At 41.6% G+C, this 21,621-nt stretch overlaps 1 protein-coding gene across 1 annotated transcript; it reads right to left on the bottom strand.

The window, feature by feature from the left end:
* Positions 1 to 7,365: 7,365 nt before the first annotated feature.
* On the bottom strand, positions 7,366 to 8,289 carry LOC117850135 (senescence associated gene 20). Its single transcript, XM_034731940.2, has one exon. It carries the CDS (start codon positions 7,999 to 8,001, stop codon positions 7,669 to 7,671), a length of 333 nt encoding a protein of 110 aa, XP_034587831.1. The 5' UTR covers positions 8,002 to 8,289; the 3' UTR covers positions 7,366 to 7,668.
* Positions 8,290 to 21,621: the final 13,332 nt, after the last annotated feature.

Here is a 21,621-nt window from a genome sequence, read left to right as displayed (position 1 = left end):
CCCAAATCTCACCTCTTATTCGGAGATGCTTCGGTGATGCAGAAGCCGTGGGAGAAGACAACTTCATTAATGTTGAAGAAGAAAGTGGTGAGGATGATGTCGAAGAGCAAGGAATTTTTCCGAGCTCTCAGGTAACCGTCACAGAGACCTCAATCTTGATGTAAAAATTGTTGCAATTGTGTTCTGCATTGTACCTACTGTAATCTAGATTGAGGTCAGAGATATGTTTGCTAGATGACATGTATTGTTACTGCAATTGCTAGATGACATTTTATCTGTCATTGTTGTTCATGCATATGTATTGTCTTCTACATTGACCTCAATCTATGAATTCTTGCAATTGTTTGCTATTATAATCTAGCAATTCTTGCAATTGTTCTGTAATTGTTTGCCTATTCTTGTGTTCTGCACTAGATAAAATGTGACAAGGCACAATGGTCAGAATAAAATACATATTAGGATGATGAGGGAGCTAGTTACTAAATGGTCTGCATCTGAAGATGCAACTCAAAAGGTCTTGAAGAAAGCAGCCACTAAGAAAGGTCAGAAGAGGAACAAGTTGGCAGATTCTGTTAAGAGGTGCCAGGATTTGGCTTTAGAATGTGGGGCAAGTCCTGACAGTGTTGAATACTTTGCATGTGCTACAATTTTTGAAAAAGAATTTAATAGAGAATTCTTCTGCAACATAACAACTCCTGAAGCAAGTCTGGTATTCTTGAAGAGATGGTGCTAGAACAACAATATGTATTAGTTAGGAGTTAACAATATGAATTTTATGTGGTTGTTTCTATGAATTTTATGTGGTTGTTTCTATGAAACTACTATCTTGCTGTTTCTAATTTCTTGCTGACCTATTATCTTGTTGTTTCTATTGCTATCTTGTTGTTGCTATGATGTTATCTTGTTGTTTCTAATATCTTACTGACCTATTTCTTTCTTGGTCAATTAGGATGGTATTCCTTCAAGTGATTCAGATGGTAATTCTTCCAGTGATCCTGATGGTAATTGTTCAAGTGAGGATGAAATTGAGAAGATGGTACTCATTCATCGTAAGAGGAATCGGCAGTTCCTGAGTGTGGCCCTCATGTTTGGTATGTACTATGAAACTTTCATGCAGCTCCAAGGAGGGTAGCCAATGTACCGGGCATAAAATAGGTACAGAAAACACTATCAAATAGAACCTCTTGCTACAACATTTTTAGGATTTGTAGACCATTATTTTATCAACTTCATGATTTGTTGGTCGAGTCCTTTGGCTTGAGGGCAACAAGAGGAATGTCAACGTTGGAGGCTTTAGGGATGTTCCTATGGATAGTTGGTTCACCTCAGTCACTTAGACCAGCTGAGGATCTGTTTGTGAGATCATTGGATACAATAAGTCGTACATTCGATAAAGTTTTATCTAGTGTTCTTAAGCTAGCAGTAGATATTATTAGGCCATTGGACCCTAAATTTAGGACGGTCCACCAAAGATTACAAAACTCTCAGTTTGCTCCATACTTCAAGAATTGTATAGGAGCAATAGATGGGACGCATGTACCGTTGTGGTGCCAAGTGATAAGGTAGTTCAACATACGGGGAGACATGGATATACCACACAGAATGTGCTAGCTATTTGTGACTTTGATATGAGGTTTACATTTGTTGGTAGTGGATGGCTTGGATCGGTACATGATATGAGAGTGTTCAATGATGCCATAACCAAATATGGTGACAAGTTTCCACATCCACCTCCAGGTACACTACTCTCTATATGATCATTACTACCTCTTAGATAAACTACTTCATTTACCTGACAATAATGTCTCCATTTGTAGGGAAGTTTTACCTAGTTGACTCGGGGTACCCTAACCGTCCGGGTTACCTTGAACCATACAAGGGTACAAAGTACCATCTCCCAGAGTTTCAAAGTGGCCCACTGCCAAAAGGTATGAAAGAGACCTTTAATTTCGCACATTTGTCCCACAGAAATGTCATCGAGAGGTCCTTTGGAGTTTAATTTGAAGATGAAGTGGAGGATTTTGTTGGATATGCCAAGTTTCCGATGCCTAAGCAGAGCCAAATAATTGTAGCATGCATGGCAATTCACAATTTCATTCGAGAGAATGGTATTGCAGATAGGGCCTTTGATTTGTGCGATCGTGATGAAAACTATGTTCCAATGGCCGAACCATCTAACTCTCAAGGACATGCATAGAATACACATGCAGGGGACGAAGACTGTAACATGAATGCCTTCTGTGATGAAATAGCTAATGGTTGTACAATAGATCATAGCTAATGTGTATGGCTATCTTCTAAGGACAATGACAATGGAATTGATTCTTTCTGTGATTTTATGGTTTTTTGGACAACGAAAATAAAATTGAATGTTTATATATTGCTTCAATATTTGAGAGAGGGGCGCACAAGCACCCTAAACCGGCAGCGCAGGAGAGCACGTGCGGGAGCCTGGGCGCGTACGGGAGCGGGTGTGGGAAAGGAGGGAAAGGAGGGAAGGAGGGATAAATAAGTCTTTTGTACACCCATATGCTAAAGTTTAGCCCATGTATCCAAATAGCAAAAGAGACTAAATTTTAACCCTCCATTTAAGGGAGCTAAACTTTAGCCTTTGGGAAGTTTAGCCCAGGGAAACGAACAGGAACTCAAACTCAATCTACTACAAGGCTGCCGCTACTGCCGCTACATTCCCTAGTGGAGGAAAATCAACTACTGTTGTACACTTCCATCGAGGTGGAGGAGAAATTCCAGCCGTTGTTTCCTCGTACCACCCCGCATACAGATCAAGGTACAGATTGCAGAGCATCGATCAGGGCTGCCGTTCGTGGTTTCTTGCTGCACATTAATTTTGGTGGAATTTTGCTCGCGCACCCATGAAGGCTACCAGATATTTCATTAGCTCTTTGCTAATCGTACACAAAGGTGTACATAGGCTACAGGTTCTGCTAGGGTTACATAGTAACATACCTAGTTTTTTTTACTGCAGATTATTTTCTCTTGGTTATTTCTTCACATGGCTTCTATGAAGTATGATATTCCGCTACTGGATTGAGATACAAGGCTCGCATTGTCGCAAGTTAAGATGCGAGCTATTTTAGCACAAGCTGATTTGGATGATGCGCTTGATAAATTCGGGAACAAGGATTCAAAGTCTTGGACTGATGATGAGAAAAGGAAAGATCGTAAGACCTCATCTCATATTCATCTTCATCTTTCAAATAATATTTTGCAAGAAGTTTTGCAGGAGAAAACCGCAGTTGCTTTATGGCTCAAATAGAGTCAATTTGCATGTCTAAAGATTTGACAAGCAAGATGCATATGAAGATGAAGCTGTATACACACAAGTTGCAAGAAAGTGGTTCTGTGCCTAACCATCTTTCGATATTTAAGGAGATCGTTGCTGACCTACAATCTATGGAGGTAAAATATGATGATAAGGACTTGGGTCTTATTCTTTTGTGCCCATTGCCTAGTTCTTTTGCAAACTTCTGAGATACCATATTGTATAGTCGTGACACTCTAACCATGAATGAAGTTTATGAGGTAGTGCAAGCTAAGGAAAAGATGAAACAAATGGTGTCTTCTGAAGGTTCCACTTCCAATGGAGAAGTTTTGTCTATTCGTGGCAGGACACAAAAGAAATTAGATAATGGTTATAGAGGCAAGAGCTCGAATGGTTATAGGGGTCGTTCAAAGTCTAGAGACAAGGATGGAAAATTCTGCAATTATTGAAAGAAGAGACTCATTTTATATCTAAGTGTTATAAATTGAAGAACAAGGAAAAGAGAACTGGCACATATAGACTGAATGGTAAATCTGATAAAGGTAATGCTTCTGTCGCTGCTACTAATGCTAGTTCAGATGGTTCTGAGGTTCTTGTTGCTTTTGCTAGATGTGCAAATAGTGGTGATGAATGGATTGATTCTGCTGTTTTATTTCTATATGCATTAATAGAGATTGGTTCATTACTTATAATTCTATCCAAGGTGGTTCTGTTAGAATGGGTGATGATAGATCACATCAGATTATTAGCATTGGATCTGTCCAAATTAAGATGCATGATGGTATTACCAGAACTTTGATAGATGTGAGGCACATTCCAGATATAAGCAAGAATCTTATTTCTTTGAGTACTCTTGATGGCAAAGGGTACAAGTACTCCGGTGGAGATGGAGTTTTAAAGATGTCAAAAGGTTCTCTTATTGTTATGAAAGGTGATTTGAAATCTGCCAATTTGTACCGTCTTCGTGGTACTACAATTATAGGTGATGCCGCTGTAATTTCTAATTCATTATCTACTTCTAATGCTATTAATCTTTAGCACATGCATCTTGGGCATATGAGTGAATTTGACTTCGCAGTGCTGAGTAAGAGAGGACTTCTCGATGGGCATAGAATCAGCAAGTTGGATTTCTATGATTATTGTGTGTTTGGCAGACACAAGAGGGTGAAATTTAATACCTCAAGTCATACAAGTAATGGTGTTCTTGATTATGTGCATTCGTATTTATGGGGACCATCTTGCCAGCCTTCTCTTGGTGGTGCTCGTTATATGCTGACCATTATTGATGATTATTTTAGAAAGGTGTGGCCTTATTTCTTGAAAGATAAATTAGAAGCATTTTCAGCATTTAAAGAGTGGAAGATTATGGTTGAAAACCAAACTAAAAAGAAGGTTAAGAAACTTCGTATTAATAATGGGATGGAATTTTGTTCTAATGAATTTACGTCATATTGCAAATCCGAAGGTATGTTAAGCACTACATTGTTCCTTATATACCCCAATAGAATGGTGGAGTTGAGCGTATGAACTGGACTATTATCTCTAAGGCCCGTTGCATGTTGTCTAATTCTTGTCTGAATAGACATTTTTGGGCTGAAGCTGTTTTCATTGCATGCTATCTTATTAATCATTCACCCAGTATTGCCATTGATAAGAAAACTGAGGTATGGTCTGGTTCTCTAGCTGATTATTCACAATTGAGAGTTTTTGGTTGTACTGCTTATGCTCATGTTGATAATGGTAAATTAGAGCCTAAAGCTATTAAGTGCATCTTTCTTGGTTATCAACATGGTGTTAAAGGTTATAAGTTGTGAAATCCACAAACTCGAAAGGTTGTATTAGCATGAATGTTATCTTTAATGAATCTGCTATGTTACCTGACAACCTATCTACTAGTGCTCCCGTTTAGCAAAAATCAAGTGCGCAGGTGGAGCATTTTATTGACGTTGCGAATACACCAGATAATGATAATGTTGCTGTCCAAGATCCACCTATTGTTGATAATTCACCAATTGTAGATGATTCATCTACTGTTGAGCATTCTTCTCCAGTTATGCAGCCTCCACAACAATCTATTGCATCTAATAGGGCTAGAAGGGCTCCTAAGCCAACTAAAAGGTTGATTGAAGAATGCAATATTTTTTATGCTTTGAGTGTTGCAGAAGAGATTGAAGGTGCAGAACCTTCTAGTTATTCTGAGGCTATTACTTCTGCTAATGGCAACAATTGGATGACCGCTACGCAAGATGAGATGGAGTCACTTGAAAAGAATTGTACTTGGGATTTAGTAAAATTGCCCAAGGATAAAAAGCCAGTCCGTTTCAAATGGATTTTCAAAAGAAAGGAAGCTATTTCTCCAAGTGAGCTAGCAATGTATAAAACAAAGTTGGTTGCTAAAGGCTATAGCTAGATTCCAGGTATTGATTTTAATGATGTCTTTTCCCTAGTTGTGAAGCATAGTTCCATTCCTATTTTGTTGAGTATTGTTGCTATGCATGACTATGAGTTGGAGCAGTTAGATGTTAAAACTGCATTCTTACATGGGGAGTTAGAAGATGTCATTTATATGGACCAACCTGAAGGTTTGGTTATTCCTGGAGGAGAAAACCTTGTTTGTAGATTAAAAAAATCTCTTTATGGCTTGAAACAATTTCCTAGGCAATGGTATAAGAGATTTGACTTATTTATGCTCTCTCATGGTTTTAAGCGGTCTGATTATGATAGTTGTGTCTATTTGAAGACAGTTAATGGTTCAGCTATTTATTTGATTCTTTTTGTTGATGATATGTTGATTGCTACAAAAGATAAATCAGAAATAGCTAAGTTGGAAGCACAATTAAATTTAGAATTTGAGATGAAGGATCTAGGTGCAGCTAAGAAAATTCTTGGTATGGAAATTATCGGAGATAGAAAATCTAGTATGTTATACCTCAGTCAGCGAGGTTATATTGAGAAGGTTCTTTGTCGTTTTAATGTGCATGATGCAAAACCAGTGAGTACTCCGTTAGCTGCACATTTCAAATTATCTTCAACTTTATGTCCAGTGTCAAATGATGATATTGAGTACATGTCTAGAGTTCCATATTCCAATGGAGTTGGTTCACTTATGTATGCCATGGTCTGTTCTCGTCCTGATTTATCTCTTGCATTGAGTGTTGTCAGTAGATACATGGCTAATCCTAGCAGAGAGCATTGGAATGCAGTTCAGTGAATTTTCAGATATCTGCGTGGTACTTCTAATGCATGTTTACAGTTTGGGAAATCTAGAGATGGACTTGTTGCTTATGTTGATTCTGATTACGCTGGTGATTTGGATAAGAGGAGGTCTCTCACAGGTTATGTTTTCACCATTGGTGGTTGTGCTGTTAGTTGGAAATCAACTTGGCAGGCTAATGTTGCTTTGTCCACAACTGAAGCTGAATATATGGTTATTTTTGAAGCTTGTAAAAGCTATTTGGTTGAGAAGTTTATACTCTGAACTTCGTGGGATATCTTCTTGCATTACTATACATTGTGATAGTCAAAGTGCTATTTGCCTTACTAAAGATCAGATGTTTCATGAAAGAACAAAGCACATTGACGTGAGATATCATTTTATTCAAGGTATTATCGCTGAAGGTGATGTTAAAGTATGCAAGATAAATACTCGTGATAATCCCGCTGCTACGATGACAAAGCCTGTTCCTACAGCTAAGTTTGAGCTATGCTCAAGCTTGCTTGGTGTTAAAGTTTAAGTCCTACTGACTTTTGGCGTCGGTGATTATTTATTATTGAAATGAGTTCATCGATGATACTTCATTTGCTACAAGATGGAATTCGTCTCAAGGTAGAGTTTGTTGGATATATCCGAATTATAACGTGAGTCTGGTGGGGACGCATGGAGGGCCCACATTCGGGTTATGTGATTAGAGGATTTGTTTCCGTATTTGACTGCAGTTAGTTTAGTTCACCCTATATATACATCTTGTAAGCCGCATGGGAAGAGCAAGACGACTCATTGTATTCCTTGTGTTGTAACTCTCTCGTTATAGTGAAGATCGCCAATTGGCGCCCATGGTTCTTTCCCGCAAGGATTTTCCATGTCAAATCGTGTCTCGTGTTCAATCTTATTTTCGCATTATTTGCTAACATTCATGAATTATTTTATCAATTTTGAATATAGAGTTGGAGAAGTTCCGCTAGGATTCTATCATCTTCCTCGTGGCATCCGGTGGTCACGACCCCACAGGATGCAAAAGCGTGGAAGCTTTGACTCCCGACCGTCAAGCTTTTAACCATTTGATCAGTTAACAAAAGTTGAACCCTCGTGTAGAGCCTGTGGCCAGTTAAATTACAGCCGGCCAGTTTGCCTCAGGAGTTCTGTTACATGACACTATCTGATCAGTTCAGATGGCAAGCACGAGGCCAGGAAGGTTCCTCCGAGCCTGGTCCGGCAGCCGGCTCTGCCACACCTGCTGAGCCTTGGAGCACACATCCTCGCTCGCCGGCGCCGCCCGCGCCTCCATGTCGCGGCCGCCGCCGAGCCTTGTCACGACGAGCGCGGTGTTGCAGTACTCGCGCACCTCCGTGACGCGGCCGCCGGGACCCACGGTCCACGCGTGCACCCAGTACAGCGCGCCCGTCGCGTCCGTGCCCTCCGCCAGCACGGTCGGCCCGAACGCGTCCAGCGACCGGATCTTGAACGGGAGGCCGCCGCCGCCGCCGGTGAGCAGGCGCATGAGCACCAGGTGCTGGTGCGCCCGCGGGCCGTGGAACCACCAGTCCACGTCGGGGTTCAGCAGGCGGCGGACGGCGTCCACGTCGCCGCGCTCCAGCGCGCGGTACAGCTTCTCCACCACCGCCTTGCTGCTGATCACCGCCTCGTCTCCTGCTTCGCCGTCAGGGCATAAGCCGGCATCGCCGGCCAAGATGTCACGCTTTGCCAGCTCGCTGGAGTGGGCAAAGAAGAGGAGAGTGGGAGACTACGTGCGAGAAGTTGCTTGGAGGTGGGCTCGTTGCTAGAGGTGTCAAGACTTGGAGGGAGAAGAGGTTGCCAGCTCTCCTTATATAGAGGAACATGGATAGCCGCTAGCTTGTAACGCGTGCGTAGGATTCCAAAAGCATAGAAATTTTTAATTCGTGCATAAGCAAGTGGTAATAATGTGCGATTCAGTTACTGGTACATATCTTGTTGGTCCAGTTTAATAATTTATCCACCTTGTTGACAAATGGATTGAGCTTACGCGATGTCAACCACTTTACTACTTCCTCCGTTCTAAATTGTAGGTCATTTTGGCTTTTCTAGGTGCATAGTTTTTGCTATGCACTTAGATATAGTGTATGCATAATAATATTTATGAATCTAGAAAAGTCAAATGACCTACAATTTGGAACGGAGCTGATATAGAAGCTGGAATGTCTATTAGTGGAGTAAAATTGCTGATTGAATGACTATACACAGCATGCAGCATAAAAATGCAATAGAAAATGTGTCATCAAATCTAGATTTAGTAACTAAAAATGAGTGGAAATTAATTAAAATTTAATTACTTGTTAAAAATGAGGCACTCTTAATACTACATTTCTAGGTAAATAAAAATCCAATAAGGCTATCACAACTAAATGCAGTGGTGGAGCGAGCTAGAGCTACTAGTTTAGCAAATATGGTCTGATTGCGTATATCAGTATGACACAAACTTATCTTTGACGATTTGGTTCAACAAATCTCTAGCTTCCTCAATATTCTCCATTGTTTAAACTTAAGCAAACTCTGAAAAGCACATATACCAACTGGAGCTCTGCCTGACAGAACATATCTGTATCTGCTCATCAGGATGACCAACAGTGACAGGTTTAGCTACATTATTGCAAACACAAATAATGCCCCGTATGCCGACTAACATTGAACACCCTATAGCAAATCGGATATTTATTTCCTACTGATTCGGGGCATTACCAAAGAGGATCCCTCAAGTATGTATACGCTGACTAAAATTTCATATGAAACAGATTCCTCTAGTAATCTGCCGCCCAATTAGCATACCTATCCAAGAAGTGAGACTTACTTTTATTAATCGTTGTCTAGTCTTTTTCAGAATCTGATTGCAAAGCAATCTGCCGAAGGATAAGAGATTACAGTCCAAAGTAGAAAAGATAAATTTATCCATCTTCCTTTTGGCAAAAGTTAGCAAATGCATTACCCCGGGGTTGGATCAATTGGTGCAGGCTCTGTTTGGTGATCAAGTCCGATACGCAAATGGAATTGGTAGCTAACATTTTGAGTGTCAGTTAGCCTGTAGCGCACTGCTGTTCCCTACACGCTTGGACCATTGGTCAGTTCCTGGCTTTCTGTTGCATGCCCCAAGTGGGTTTCAGGGGCTGCGGCAACTGGTGAAGAAAGGAGACGAATAATGAAGAAGAAAGCAGATAAAATACGGATTAGTGGTTGGTTTATCTGCTTGGACTAAACAAAGTGTCAATTTTTTTTGTCTAGATGCAGCGATTACACAAAAAAGAGTCAACAGATCTTCAGTTCATGCATTGTATATTCTACAAGTTGTGTTGTCGACCGAAAGGGTCTTTTGAGGTGGTTATAAGATTTTTTTTTACAGTGCACGATACTATGCTATACTAGTGTTTGAAAAAGATTAGTATAAAAAAATCCGACGGTCAAGATTAATTGTACAGTAGTTAAAACTTCACCTAGTATGGATAGTATACATGAGGAGTATATGTAGTATAAGGGTATAATGGTTAAAAACACATAAATGGCATCACTATAATATTTTTTTGACACTAACATAAAGTCTAAAAGGTCATTCCATTTGCAATATAATACTAAATTATCATAATAATGAATGATTAGATCTTATATATACTATATATCACTAAGTAGTAGTATTGTGTACCGTAAAGAGCTCGGTTAAAAAACTTAAGCTTGTACATGTGCTTTTTTCATTCTAGTTTGTGTCTGAAAATATGTGGAGGTTTGCCTGGGTCTGAAGGAAAAATTTGAATTTATATCTTTGGCATTAATGAAACAGGGTGTATCCCCGAAATCTTGCGTGGAAGAATGTTGTGTTAGTGGTAATAAAAAGATGCTCTGTCCAGGAAACCCAGACAAGAATGAACCTTTAGAGTAACTACAAGTTTGCTGCTACTGCATATGTCCATGTATTGGCTTTGAGTTTCCCGTTAATGCTTAAACACATGAGGAAAAATAGACAATTCACTTGCTAGTTAGTTCACTCAACTAGTTCTAAAAAAGTTAGTTCACTCAAAATAGTAAGCTGATAAAGCCAAGGTTGGAAACACATCTTAGGCTCCCTACAGCCTACAAAACTAAAATTGAAGAGTGATGCAATTGTTTTTTTCTTAAAATTGTCCACCAGCTAAAATTCATACCTTCTGCATGTGCCTGATACCACAATTTCCATGCACCAAGCCCTTATTGGGGAAAGGAAGAAAATACTATTGACTCTTTTCGGACTCATGGAGCCTATAATTTCTTATGCCGGCACCAATTGGGATCTTAACTCAGGACCTTTCAGCACTAATACTGCATTGAGTTTCATACAATAGCTTGTTCACCTCAAATCTTGTGCTGGTGAAGAAAGATGAATAATGAGTAATAATGTACTGGGTTCATCAATGCCAGCAAATATATTAGTTAGACCAGCCAGCCAAGAATAGCATTGACTTAATTAAATGATTAAATCAAGTGACCCAAACTGATAACTTATATAGATGTCCTCACTATATATTCTGATCGGCAGGGGGTATAAGCACCCCGCACCCGATACTTATTCGATAAGGGATCCCTCAACGTAATAAGCAATAGAATGTTGGTAAATACCTTCACAGGATCATACTTCTTAGCACCAAGCATGTATCCCTCCTCTGAAAGACTGAAACTGGTATTAACAATAGCCCATAGGGCAAACAATGCAAGTCTCCTAAGGTGAGAGAGACAATAAGTTGCAGAAAATATTCGGCAATCTCTGAACAGGATGCATGCTTGATATAGTGAAGTGGACAGCGACAGCCCAGAAAGTAGAATAGCTTCGTCACAAATAATGCCAATATCATGCAGGGTGCACACAATTTGAAGAATAAACAGTAGGTATATTGTGGATGTTCATACACACGTCTATACTCACCATAACAAAAATATGATCACAAAACCTAAAATAAACTACAAATTGAGAAATCAATTGGCACCAAACTCAGGGGTAGCGAACCATATGTTGAACATTGCTTACATATTGGTAGCGAAGGCCGATATATAGATACATTTGTCCTCTGATCATCATTTTACATCATATTTTTCACATGGCACTGTGTCTCCATTGTGTAATTCAATTACTTTTTGGGATTAACTCTATTACTTTGAATTTCATAAATATATAAGTTAATGGAAAACAAAACGAAATACTAGACTTCATTTAAGAAAAGGAACTATTACACTATGAAAATGAATTAATGATCCTAGTGTCCAATTTAAATAATTAATACATATATTAGCGTCAATGTAGAGAAAGTTGACTGCACCTTATCCAAAGTTATCATATACATAAGTATACTATATGGTGAAGTGCTGTCATCGGTGGTTGCATAAAGCTGGGCAGTTGGCGCTGATAAATTTACAGACTTTACACAAATGAGTCGCACAACCACGAGCTACTTTACGTCAGCTTATCACAGCACAGGCAGCTTATTATATATGTGTGCTCATAACTTCATCTATACCAGGTACTTAAATTGTTTATTTCTTGATTGTTTTTATTGCCATGATTAAGCATATAAGTAGCATGATTAAGAAAACATTTGCTGACAAAATGCCATCACCAAGCACATAGAACTCAATTTGACATTGGTTTTAGCTCGCATATATTTTTATTTTTTGGGGAAATATTTCGCTCTACTTAGCTGCTGATTCCCAGTTGTTCCCTTGGATATATGGTTATATATAAACAGATGCCACAATGTGTCTAAGGTAACAATTTTTGTATTCTTACTTCTTTAGTGACCTATTTGCATGGAGCTAAAATGCCATATCCCAAACCAAGATGCAACATATATACGCAGAAAGAAATTCTATTAATCCGAAGTTAAACACTTTAGCTATGTACCGACGTCGATTAAGAGTTCTGAACTAGCAATTGAGCACCACCAGTCAAGAGAATCACACATTGCAGGATGGTCGTGTTCCAAGTTGAGCTTCCCAATTGAATAGCCTCTGAGCTGGAGCACTACCGGCGTGCAGAGATTGACATGGCGTTTGTGCACTGTCCCTGGGCAGCGTGTTCTCATAATCAAGGTCCCACGAATCCCCCCTCGCCCAGCTTGCCTTCAGAAGACCATCCTCCAACCTCCATCCAGAGCAGAACGCAGTCGGCGCATCTTCTGATTCAGAGGATCGACCTGTGTACGCTACCATGCAGGGGAGATTCAGATCAGATTCAGAATGAATCATTGTTCATGGAGGGACAGTGCCACTGGCCTGCCGACACGAAAACACAGGCCTGTTCACTGTCAGCTCCACACGCGCGTCCTGGATGAAGTGACGCTCAAACGTTTGATCAGGTCATCATACTTTTGATTGATCGAGATCTTGCCAACCGATGATATATGCCAGCTGTAGTGTCTTCCCGATTTTGAATTAATCGAGGACCCGGGAGATTGTGCTGTCAACTTCATATTCCTCGACGCTCAATCATCTTGGTAGGACTCTGGGTGATACCATGAGTCGCGTGGTTCATGTACCAAACATAACACATAGTAGAGATCGATCTATCGTTGGAATAATTGGATTATGTTTTCTATGTTGTTAGCTTGAATGTTTGATAAGAGAATTTCCAGCGATATCCCTCAAATCAGAGCCTCCAAATGCTAATTGAGGGTTTAGGCTTTCAAAAGTATCTCCAACTCCAACAACAACCCTCAATTATTCTACATATTCCTCAATGCTCAATCATCTTGGTGGGACTCTGCGTGAACAACACGAGTCATGTGGTTCTATGCTTGTCATCTTGAATGCTTGATAAGAGCACCTCTAGTAATAGTCCTAAAATCAAAGCCCCAAATACTAATTGAGATCTGACTCTATTTTTTGAGGGCTTTAACAGTACCTTCAACTCCAACACAACCCCCATTTTCTTATGAGAGGTGTGACCCGCTCGTTGTTGTCTCTTTTTTTCTTTATCTTTTTTTTTCTTTCTTTCGTCACCTCTCCTACATTCGCCCGTCTCCGCTCATCACTACTGCCTCTGTGCTTAGGGAGGGAGGTGCCCCTCCACCGCTGCTTGGGGCCTGCCAATCGAGGACAAAACCTTACTAGAGTTGCTCTAAGCAAGGCTAAGTTCAGTACTATAGGAAAGGGAATTAAAACAAAGCGCTTGCAACAATTCCCATATAAGTATGTTCCTCACCTGATTTTGACAATACTATTCGACTTGGTTTCATATTGGAAGAAGTTTCAAATTGGAAGGACTTCTGATGGTCTGCTTCGAAATTTTGTTCTAGCCCAAAAACCATTAAAAGATGGGAAAAGCTATCCTACGCTCGAGTGCTTTACTGGCCTTCAACAATTGATTTCTTCCTCTTCCGATCTGTGCTCGACTGCTTCTCCTCCAACTCCGGCACAATGAGGTTAGGGTTTGGGTTCGATGTGGGAGGTTATCAGGGAGGGAGGGCACCGGGCTTAGAAGGGGATGATGTTGGCAGGCGTGCAGCCGAGCGGTGGTGATAGGTTGTGGACAAAGCGGCGAGGCGGATCACCATCGGTCGCTAGAAGGAGGGGGATGGCTGGTGGTGTTGGCAGCAAGGAAGCATGAAAATGGAGAGGTTAGCGAGGGGGGGTGGTAGCCAGCGTCCTCCCCACTAGGGACAGCTGGAGGTCGGGGAGCTCGCCGTGAAGAAGAATAGTGCTCATTCGGTAGGGGGAAAAAATTGGATCCTCGTACACAAAAACAGTCAAGTGCCTGGTAGTCAGTCCCTAAAAAGATGAGATTTTGGGAACTTCCAAATTTTTAAATAATGTCTTTAAGATAGTAATGGCAAAAATCAATCTTGGCAAAAATATTAAATAGAATGGAACAATAGTAAATGCTAATTTGTATTGTGACCGAGAGTATAGTGCATTAGTTACATTTAACTTTCGCTGATCAACTTCTTGACCAGCCCACCTGGCACCAAATCCATCACAACTGCCACCTCCATGATTTAGCATTAGGTACACTATCTCTGCCTAAGTTGATTCGGTCCTCACCATCCGAGCGAAGGGTTTAGGTGGAGAGTGTTGGCGGTCATTATAAACACCATTTTAGTGCTATTTTGGTGGTGTTTCCATAATGATTCTTACACTAAACTGCCACTTAGCATATAAAATAATCCTCTATCTACATATGTGTCGTGCTTTGAAGCATATTCTGAATTTACAGGAGAAATGACATAAAGATAGGACTTTCATCTAAGCCTCACATGGACATGGACTAGGGATGTCATAAGGAAGAAACACAAGCAAGATGGGCACTAGAACACCAACTTGGCTCCATACTGATCGGCATGGGGATTCATGCCGATCGGCATGGGCCCAATTGGTGTCCAAACTCGATGAATTTTGTCCCAAGTTACCAATTTGAAGGATGACAAAAGTGGCGACTAGAAAGCAAACAATCATGAGCCATGCCAATCCTCATTGAGGGTCCAAGCTGATCAACATGGGCCCACTTTGTGCCCAAAACTCGATGAACTTCATCCTCAAGTAACTTAGGGGCGAAGCACCTGAAGATTTGGCAACATAATCTCATGGAAAGGTCAAGAATGGAAGGTCAAAATCTTGTAGGAGCAACAAAACTTTTGTTTGGGCCATAACTTCTTCATCCGGACTGCGATTGGCGTGAATTTGGTGTCTACATGGGGTAGCTCAAAAGGACCTACAACTTTTCGTCGAAGTTAATCCAAGGTAGGCGTATGCCGATCGGTATGGGTTTTTCCTTCCATTTATCTAGAAGCCTCCTTAGGGTAATAAATACCCCCACCTAACACTACAAGAAATCTGCTGGTATATGAGGAATCAAAAAGTGTCGTAAACGTGTTTTTGCATCATAAATCGTGATTTATGACGTTCGAGTGATGAAAACCCTTCGTTATTAGTCGAGCGTCATAAACCGCGACTAGTGATGTTCCTTATTTCAGTGCGTGACGAATGAAAATTCGTCCCACATGTCATCATTAAACTGTTTCGAAGGTTGCGCCATGTTGGACAAGAATCCAACGTGGCTCCGACGTGGCAGGGGTGTTATGACAATTTTGGTTTGTCACTAATTGAACCCCGATCCAGGTAAGAGCCTTTATGAGCCTAATTTTGTTGGGCTATTTTTAGCTCATTTTAGTTTCCGAGCTATTTTTGGGTCGAAAAATATTTTTTGCATGTCATATTGGGCTATTTTTTTCTGAACCCTAGCCCATCTAACGAAGAGCTATTATTGTATTTCGCAGTACCATATTGGGCAATTTTTTCCTAGGCCCTAGCCCATTATTGCATTTAGTAGTGCCATATATTCAATTTACTAAAGGCTCATTCCTTTCCATTTGGGACAAAGACGGATCGATGCACTGACCGATTTTGTGCTCGTCCCATTGAACTCTTTTGGAGGCGGTTATCCGTTGGTACCATTCCCTCCAACCAAGGGTTTCATTCGGCCATGATCTGAAAGTGCCTGACCAGTGGTCTAGGTCTATGGTTGATTGCTTGAATGGAATTCTATGGGTTTCCAAGTTGATCAAGTCAGTTGGATCTGGGTTCCCCATGGGACCAAGGCAGATAAGACCAAGGGTTTCGGTAAGGCGAATGGTAATCTGGTGTCTAACCGCCTAAAAAAGGAAAAAGGGGGCGGAAGTAAGAACGGATCTAAGGTAAATGCATTGGTATTAAAGAAAGAGAAGTTTCGGTAAAAACCTCCGGTATGAAGCTCATCGTGGTTGATGGGATCGCCAGCGGAGCTACGGGTGTTGAAGCTGTTGGTGGGGCCTCCGTCGAAGCTTCCGCTCCCATCGATGAAGCTCCCGCTCCAACCGATGGAGCCGCCGCCATTGCCGCTGGAGCCGCCACTGGTGGAGCCGTCTCCGGGACTTCGGATGTTGGTGAAGTGCCTGAGGGTGTCACCATTGGGGAAGTGGGACGGAATGTAGATGGAAGAAGATGCCGAGGGGAAAGATTGGAAGCTAGGAAGACGCCGGAGGAAGAAGGAGATCAGCGCGCCAAAGAAGGAAGACGTGAGCTCGTGAAAAGGGGTACGAGACGTGCTGATATTTAAGGACGGTCTGAGAAGGGGTAAAAGCGGGATTTTTACCACGCCGTCGGTTCGATTTTTTCAGGAGGAGTGGTTGTCGTGGGTGCCCGTTTCGAAAAGATTGCAATCATCAGGCAGAAGACCGCGAAACGGAAGGGTATTTTCAATGCGTTTGTTTCGGAAGGGAAGTTGAAAGGAATTTCGAAGTAAAGATTATGTTTTACTCCGAAACTGGGGGGCATGTGTTGACGCCAGATTTGGACACGTATGGAATCGGCGTCAAGATGCGGCGAGGCACGGAGGTCACGATTGGGAATCGGCCGATTGGTGCTATAGTTGGAGATCGGCTGATTGGTGCTGCAATGTTTCGGCAAAGGGAGTTGATGGAAATCGGCCGGTCGAGAGACTGGAGTAGTTGGGCCAATATGGGCTCAGAGTGGATTACGAGGATAAAAGGGGTCGGCCCACAGAACACAGCAATCAACTCCGATACGAGTCAATACTTGTAAATATTTATTTTCGTTTAAAATTAGAGATAGAGTCCTAGTCGGTTAAGAGATTGATTATAACAGGCTATAAATAGCCGCCTTCATAGATCTGTAAAAAATAATCAAATTAATACAACAACTTACTATTTCCTCGCACTTTACTTTCAAGCAGGCGACTTCGCCAATACTTTTCTTCTTTTCACGAGTTCGTATAGGTTGGCGGGGCTGCATCAACTTGATCTCCGGCCGATTCTGTAAGTTCCGTTTATCGAGTAATATCTAAGCTTTAACTTCGGGCGCATCGCTGTCATTTCGTTTAGATTTATTCATCAGTTATCAACATTCACTAGAATACTAGGTTTTACCTGTTGTTCTAGTTTTATCACCAGTTATCCAGCTTGGAATTAGAGCTTTCGGCTTATTTATATTTTATTACTTAATCTACCACTTTTTGCATAGCCGATTAGATCTGTTCCTAGTGTTGCTACTGTGGCGTTGTTTAGTTTACTCTAGCAGTTTTCTGCACCAACGTTGCCTGGTAATCGGCTGTATTATAGCCGATTCCTTTATTACAGCAAATCGGCCGATTCGCTGATAAGCTTCCTCGAGATCGGAAACTTAGCCGATCGCAACCTCTGGGATTTGACACGTTTTCTTTCCTTGCCAATCAACAGGTCAGATTGGCTGGCACGCCGCGTGAACCGCACCAGGGTGATCACCCGAACAGGAGTTAAGCAGATTCTCCCGGGTCGTGTGTCCGACGCTAGAGATTCAATCGGTTGATTTCTAGCGCCAACACCTTCCAAAAAGCCTTCCGATGCTCTTCATTGCTGCATACTTCAAGGAAAACACTTCACTGGGGTTTCTTGCTGATGAAAAATATGCACAAGAGCTAGGGCTAGCAAGAGGTGCTTGTTGAAATTTTTATTTGCAAGAATTTTTGTGTGTGGAGTTTCAAATTTTTTATAGGCTAACTAGAGGTGTTCTTGGTGGTCTTGGTAGAAAATATGATGAACAAGGAGCTGAATGACTTACCTGGCAAATGGCACCACGAGGGGGCTTAAAAAGACCCTAGGCCGATCAACCTAGAGCACACCAGGCCAATTGGCCTGGCGTGTTTTTGCCTCCTCTAGCTCCCTTCTTTATTCACATGGACACTTGCTCATCATTGTACCCAAAATTCAGGTCTTCCCATGAAGGGCACCGCCAAAACAATCTCCTCCACTCCTTTGTGTTGTCACTTTGCTCAAAATCATGCACCTATGTGCCATAGGCTTGCTCTTTTCTCAATTACACTCAATGCCTTGTCTTTTGAGCTGCAACAAACAGGCATGGCAAGCTACTCTTTGTTTTTTATGCATGTGTGGTAGGTGAGACTGCCTCCATAACGATTCCCGTGATCACAAATCAATCCATTAGTGTTAATGAAGCTCATAAACCCTCCAAATCATGTTTAGATGCTTAATCCTCCTCTAATTTTGAAAATTAAAAATTAACTCAGATTTAGCAATGAGTTCAAATATATTTTAGAGGAGTTTTGAAGCATAAAATATATTTGTAAGTCGAAAGGATTTCCAACTACATTAATTTTGGTTGCACCGGTATCGTCCATTCTCATGAATTGAGATGAAGCAATTTCGATTTCAACCGCGGGGTAGTGGGTTTAGGTTCTAATTTTTGCCAAAAGTGAGACAGGAATTTTGTGAAATAAATCAAAGATGGTCAAGAAAAATTCTATTTCTAGGAAAACCATTGAGTTTTTCAAGTTTAGGCAAACCAAAAATCCTTAGGTTACGCGAGTCCTAGCATGCGTCAAAAATTTACAAAGTAAGAACAGCGAGGGCTCTACTCATGTGTTTATCATGGAACAAGTCGGGCTAATCATCATGCTAAAGATGAAAAGTCTGATTGGATCCAAATATTTTGTTCTGGTTTTCCAAGAAAAAACGAATAAAACTTGGGATGGCTCATGTCACTGGTTTATGAAAAAGAGAGCAATAGAAAATGATTGAGCGAATAAAACTCTAAACACTATCTTGACCGAAGGTTCACTTATTAAATGATTATCAGGTATGATGAAGCAAAATATGCAACTCACTTACTTCAAAAGTCAAATATCTTTAGGGTTGTCCTCCCAGTAGCTTATTCTTGACTCGATGATCGGGTTGCCTCCCGCAAAGCGCTTCATTTATAGCCTATAGCTAGACTCTTCAATTCTTCACTTCGAACCAGCGCTCGGTGTGGGCACTGCAGTCTTCGGCACCCACTTCTTCACCATTTTTGGCTTCGATGTAGGCACAAGCTTGGCTATCTTTTTAGTCTTCACAGGCTAGTGTTCTTCCTTCTTCTGGACGATAGCAACTTGCACTGGCTTCTTTTCTTCTCCCTTCTTGTTCTTCTCCTCCTGCTTGACACAACGTTGTGGCGGTATATACTTGCTAGAAATCATGTTGCATACCTCAAAGCATGGGTGAAACATGAACGCGCTCATAGTGCCATTAATATTGAACTTAATCTGGCCCTTCCCAATGTCTATGTTTGCTCTTGCAGTCTTCAAGAATGGCCTTCCCAGAATGAGTGAGGATTTAGCTTCTTCTCCCATCTCGAGTATCATGAAGTCAATAGGGACAAAGTGATTCCCGATCTTCACAGGTACAATTTCAGCAATGCCTTCAGGATAACGAATGGTGTTGTCCACCAACTCCAGGCACATAGCACTTGGTTCCGGCTCCAGCAGGCGTAGCTTCTCAAACATAGTTTTAAGCATGATGCCCACACTTGCACCAAGATCACATAATGCCCTTTCGAACATCAGCACTCCAATTGAATACGGGGTGGTTGGACATCCAGGGCCTCTCTTCTTCTTAGGAGCTTGATTAGCGATCACAGCACTGCACTCTTCTGTCATCTTGATGTGGTCTGTAGTGAACTGCGGGATCTCTCGCTTGTTCTTCAGTATATCCTTGAAGTAGCAAGCGTAGGTTGGAACTTGTAGAGCATCCAATAGTAGCATATTGATGTTCAACCTACGCACAACTTCAAAAAAAATTCCAAATTGTTCGTTAGTTTTACCTAGACGATGGCGTGGCTTTCCTGCCAGAATCTTGGTGTCATCTTGATCAATCATCTCAAACTCTGGCTCTTCTGTTTCAATCACGGGCTAGGGTAGGTGTCTTCTTTGAAGTTATCTCTACTTCAGCAGCTGGTTTAGACTTCCTAGCTCCCGCCGGACGTTCAGGTCTTCTGTTTCCTTGCCTGAGCGAGTTTGAATAGCTTTAGCTGACTCTGGATTTCTCGGTTGTCCCGGCAACTTCCCTTCATTGCTTGTAAAATGCCCAGCTAACTATGTAACTTGAGTCTCCAGCATCTTCATCATGTTCATCACTTGGTGACTCGAACTTCCGACCGCTGTCACCTTACTATCAATATTTTCTAGAACATTATCCATAGACTTGAACTTATTGACAGTGTCTTTGTTAATCTTGCCTTGTTCCTCCATGAACTCCTTCCGCTGAATGCGTACAGGCACCGTGTTCTAGATGGATGAGCTTGCATTGAATTGAGGTCTGTTCTGTCCATACCAAAATTTAGATGGTGGAAACCATTCTCCCTTCTTCATGTAGTCTAGCAACTTTGCCTCCTTTGGACAGTTCTTCCCGACATGACCATGGTCACCACACTCTTCACATGCCTCCTTTGAAAAGCATTCAACCTAAGAGAGCATAAAACCATAAAAGGAGATAGATAGATCGCTAAGAACATGAACACATTTATTACTTCACCATTAATGATTGTACATCACAAGATCATCATTGGGATCCTACCTGGATCTTGATGACTCCTAGCCCTAGAACTCCAGCATGATCTTCCTCGGAGGGTGATGACACCAGCAGACGTTCAGCTATGATAACCTCCAACAACTGCACAGCCCTCAACTCTTCAGAGAGGTGTCCCTCAAGCTCCTTCTGCTTCTCTGCTACTTCACGTCGAGTACGTCATCTTGAATCTAGGCTTGGTAGTTTTTTGGGGTATTTATAGTTTAGAGAGAGTGTGGCAAAAATTGGAAGGTGAGGAGGCGAAGGAAACCCCGGGCCAATTGGTATGGGCCTTCCTTTTCCCCTCTCGCGTCCGGCATCATCCCCAAGTCTTCTTAGATGCTCGAGAGTCTTATTTTCACTTGCATGTGGGTCTACCACGTCGGTGGCTTTGGAATGAGATTGATCTTCAATAACTTTCCAAATCTCCGCATGATCTTCTTTTATTCCTCTTTGATCCTGAAGTGATCCTTACCATATCTTCACAAACTTAGCCCTTAAGTCATCTTGGAGGATTGCTTGCCAAAGATGGGCATCAGGGGGCGCCAGAGGACCCTAGCCTGATCGGCCTAGGCTCCTCTAGGCCGATCACCCTATGCCTTTCCTAGGCCCGTTGGCCTTCGTCTTCGTCTAGCTCGTTGCTCGTTCAGTGCTTTAAATAAGAAGAATTGTTTAACATTCTAGCTCTTTGTCATCAGGGTTCGAAGAAGGTGTCGATGTAGCAGGATTGGTTGACAAAAGAGGGTCATCAGGAGCTAGAG

Source organism: Setaria viridis, chromosome 3 (assembly GCF_005286985.2).
Source record: "Setaria viridis chromosome 3, Setaria_viridis_v4.0, whole genome shotgun sequence".
In the NCBI taxonomy this organism is placed as follows: Eukaryota; Viridiplantae; Streptophyta; class Magnoliopsida; order Poales; family Poaceae; genus Setaria; species Setaria viridis.
Note: the sequence above shows the minus strand (reverse complement) of the source record. Positions and strands in the feature narration are given on the sequence as shown.

Bases quoted from the DNA above. Each gene is read 5' to 3' on its own strand.
- LOC117850135 (XM_034731940.2), bottom strand. From the start codon at position 8,001: ATGCGCCTGCTCACCGGCGGCGGCGGCGGCCTCCCGTTCAAGATCCGG.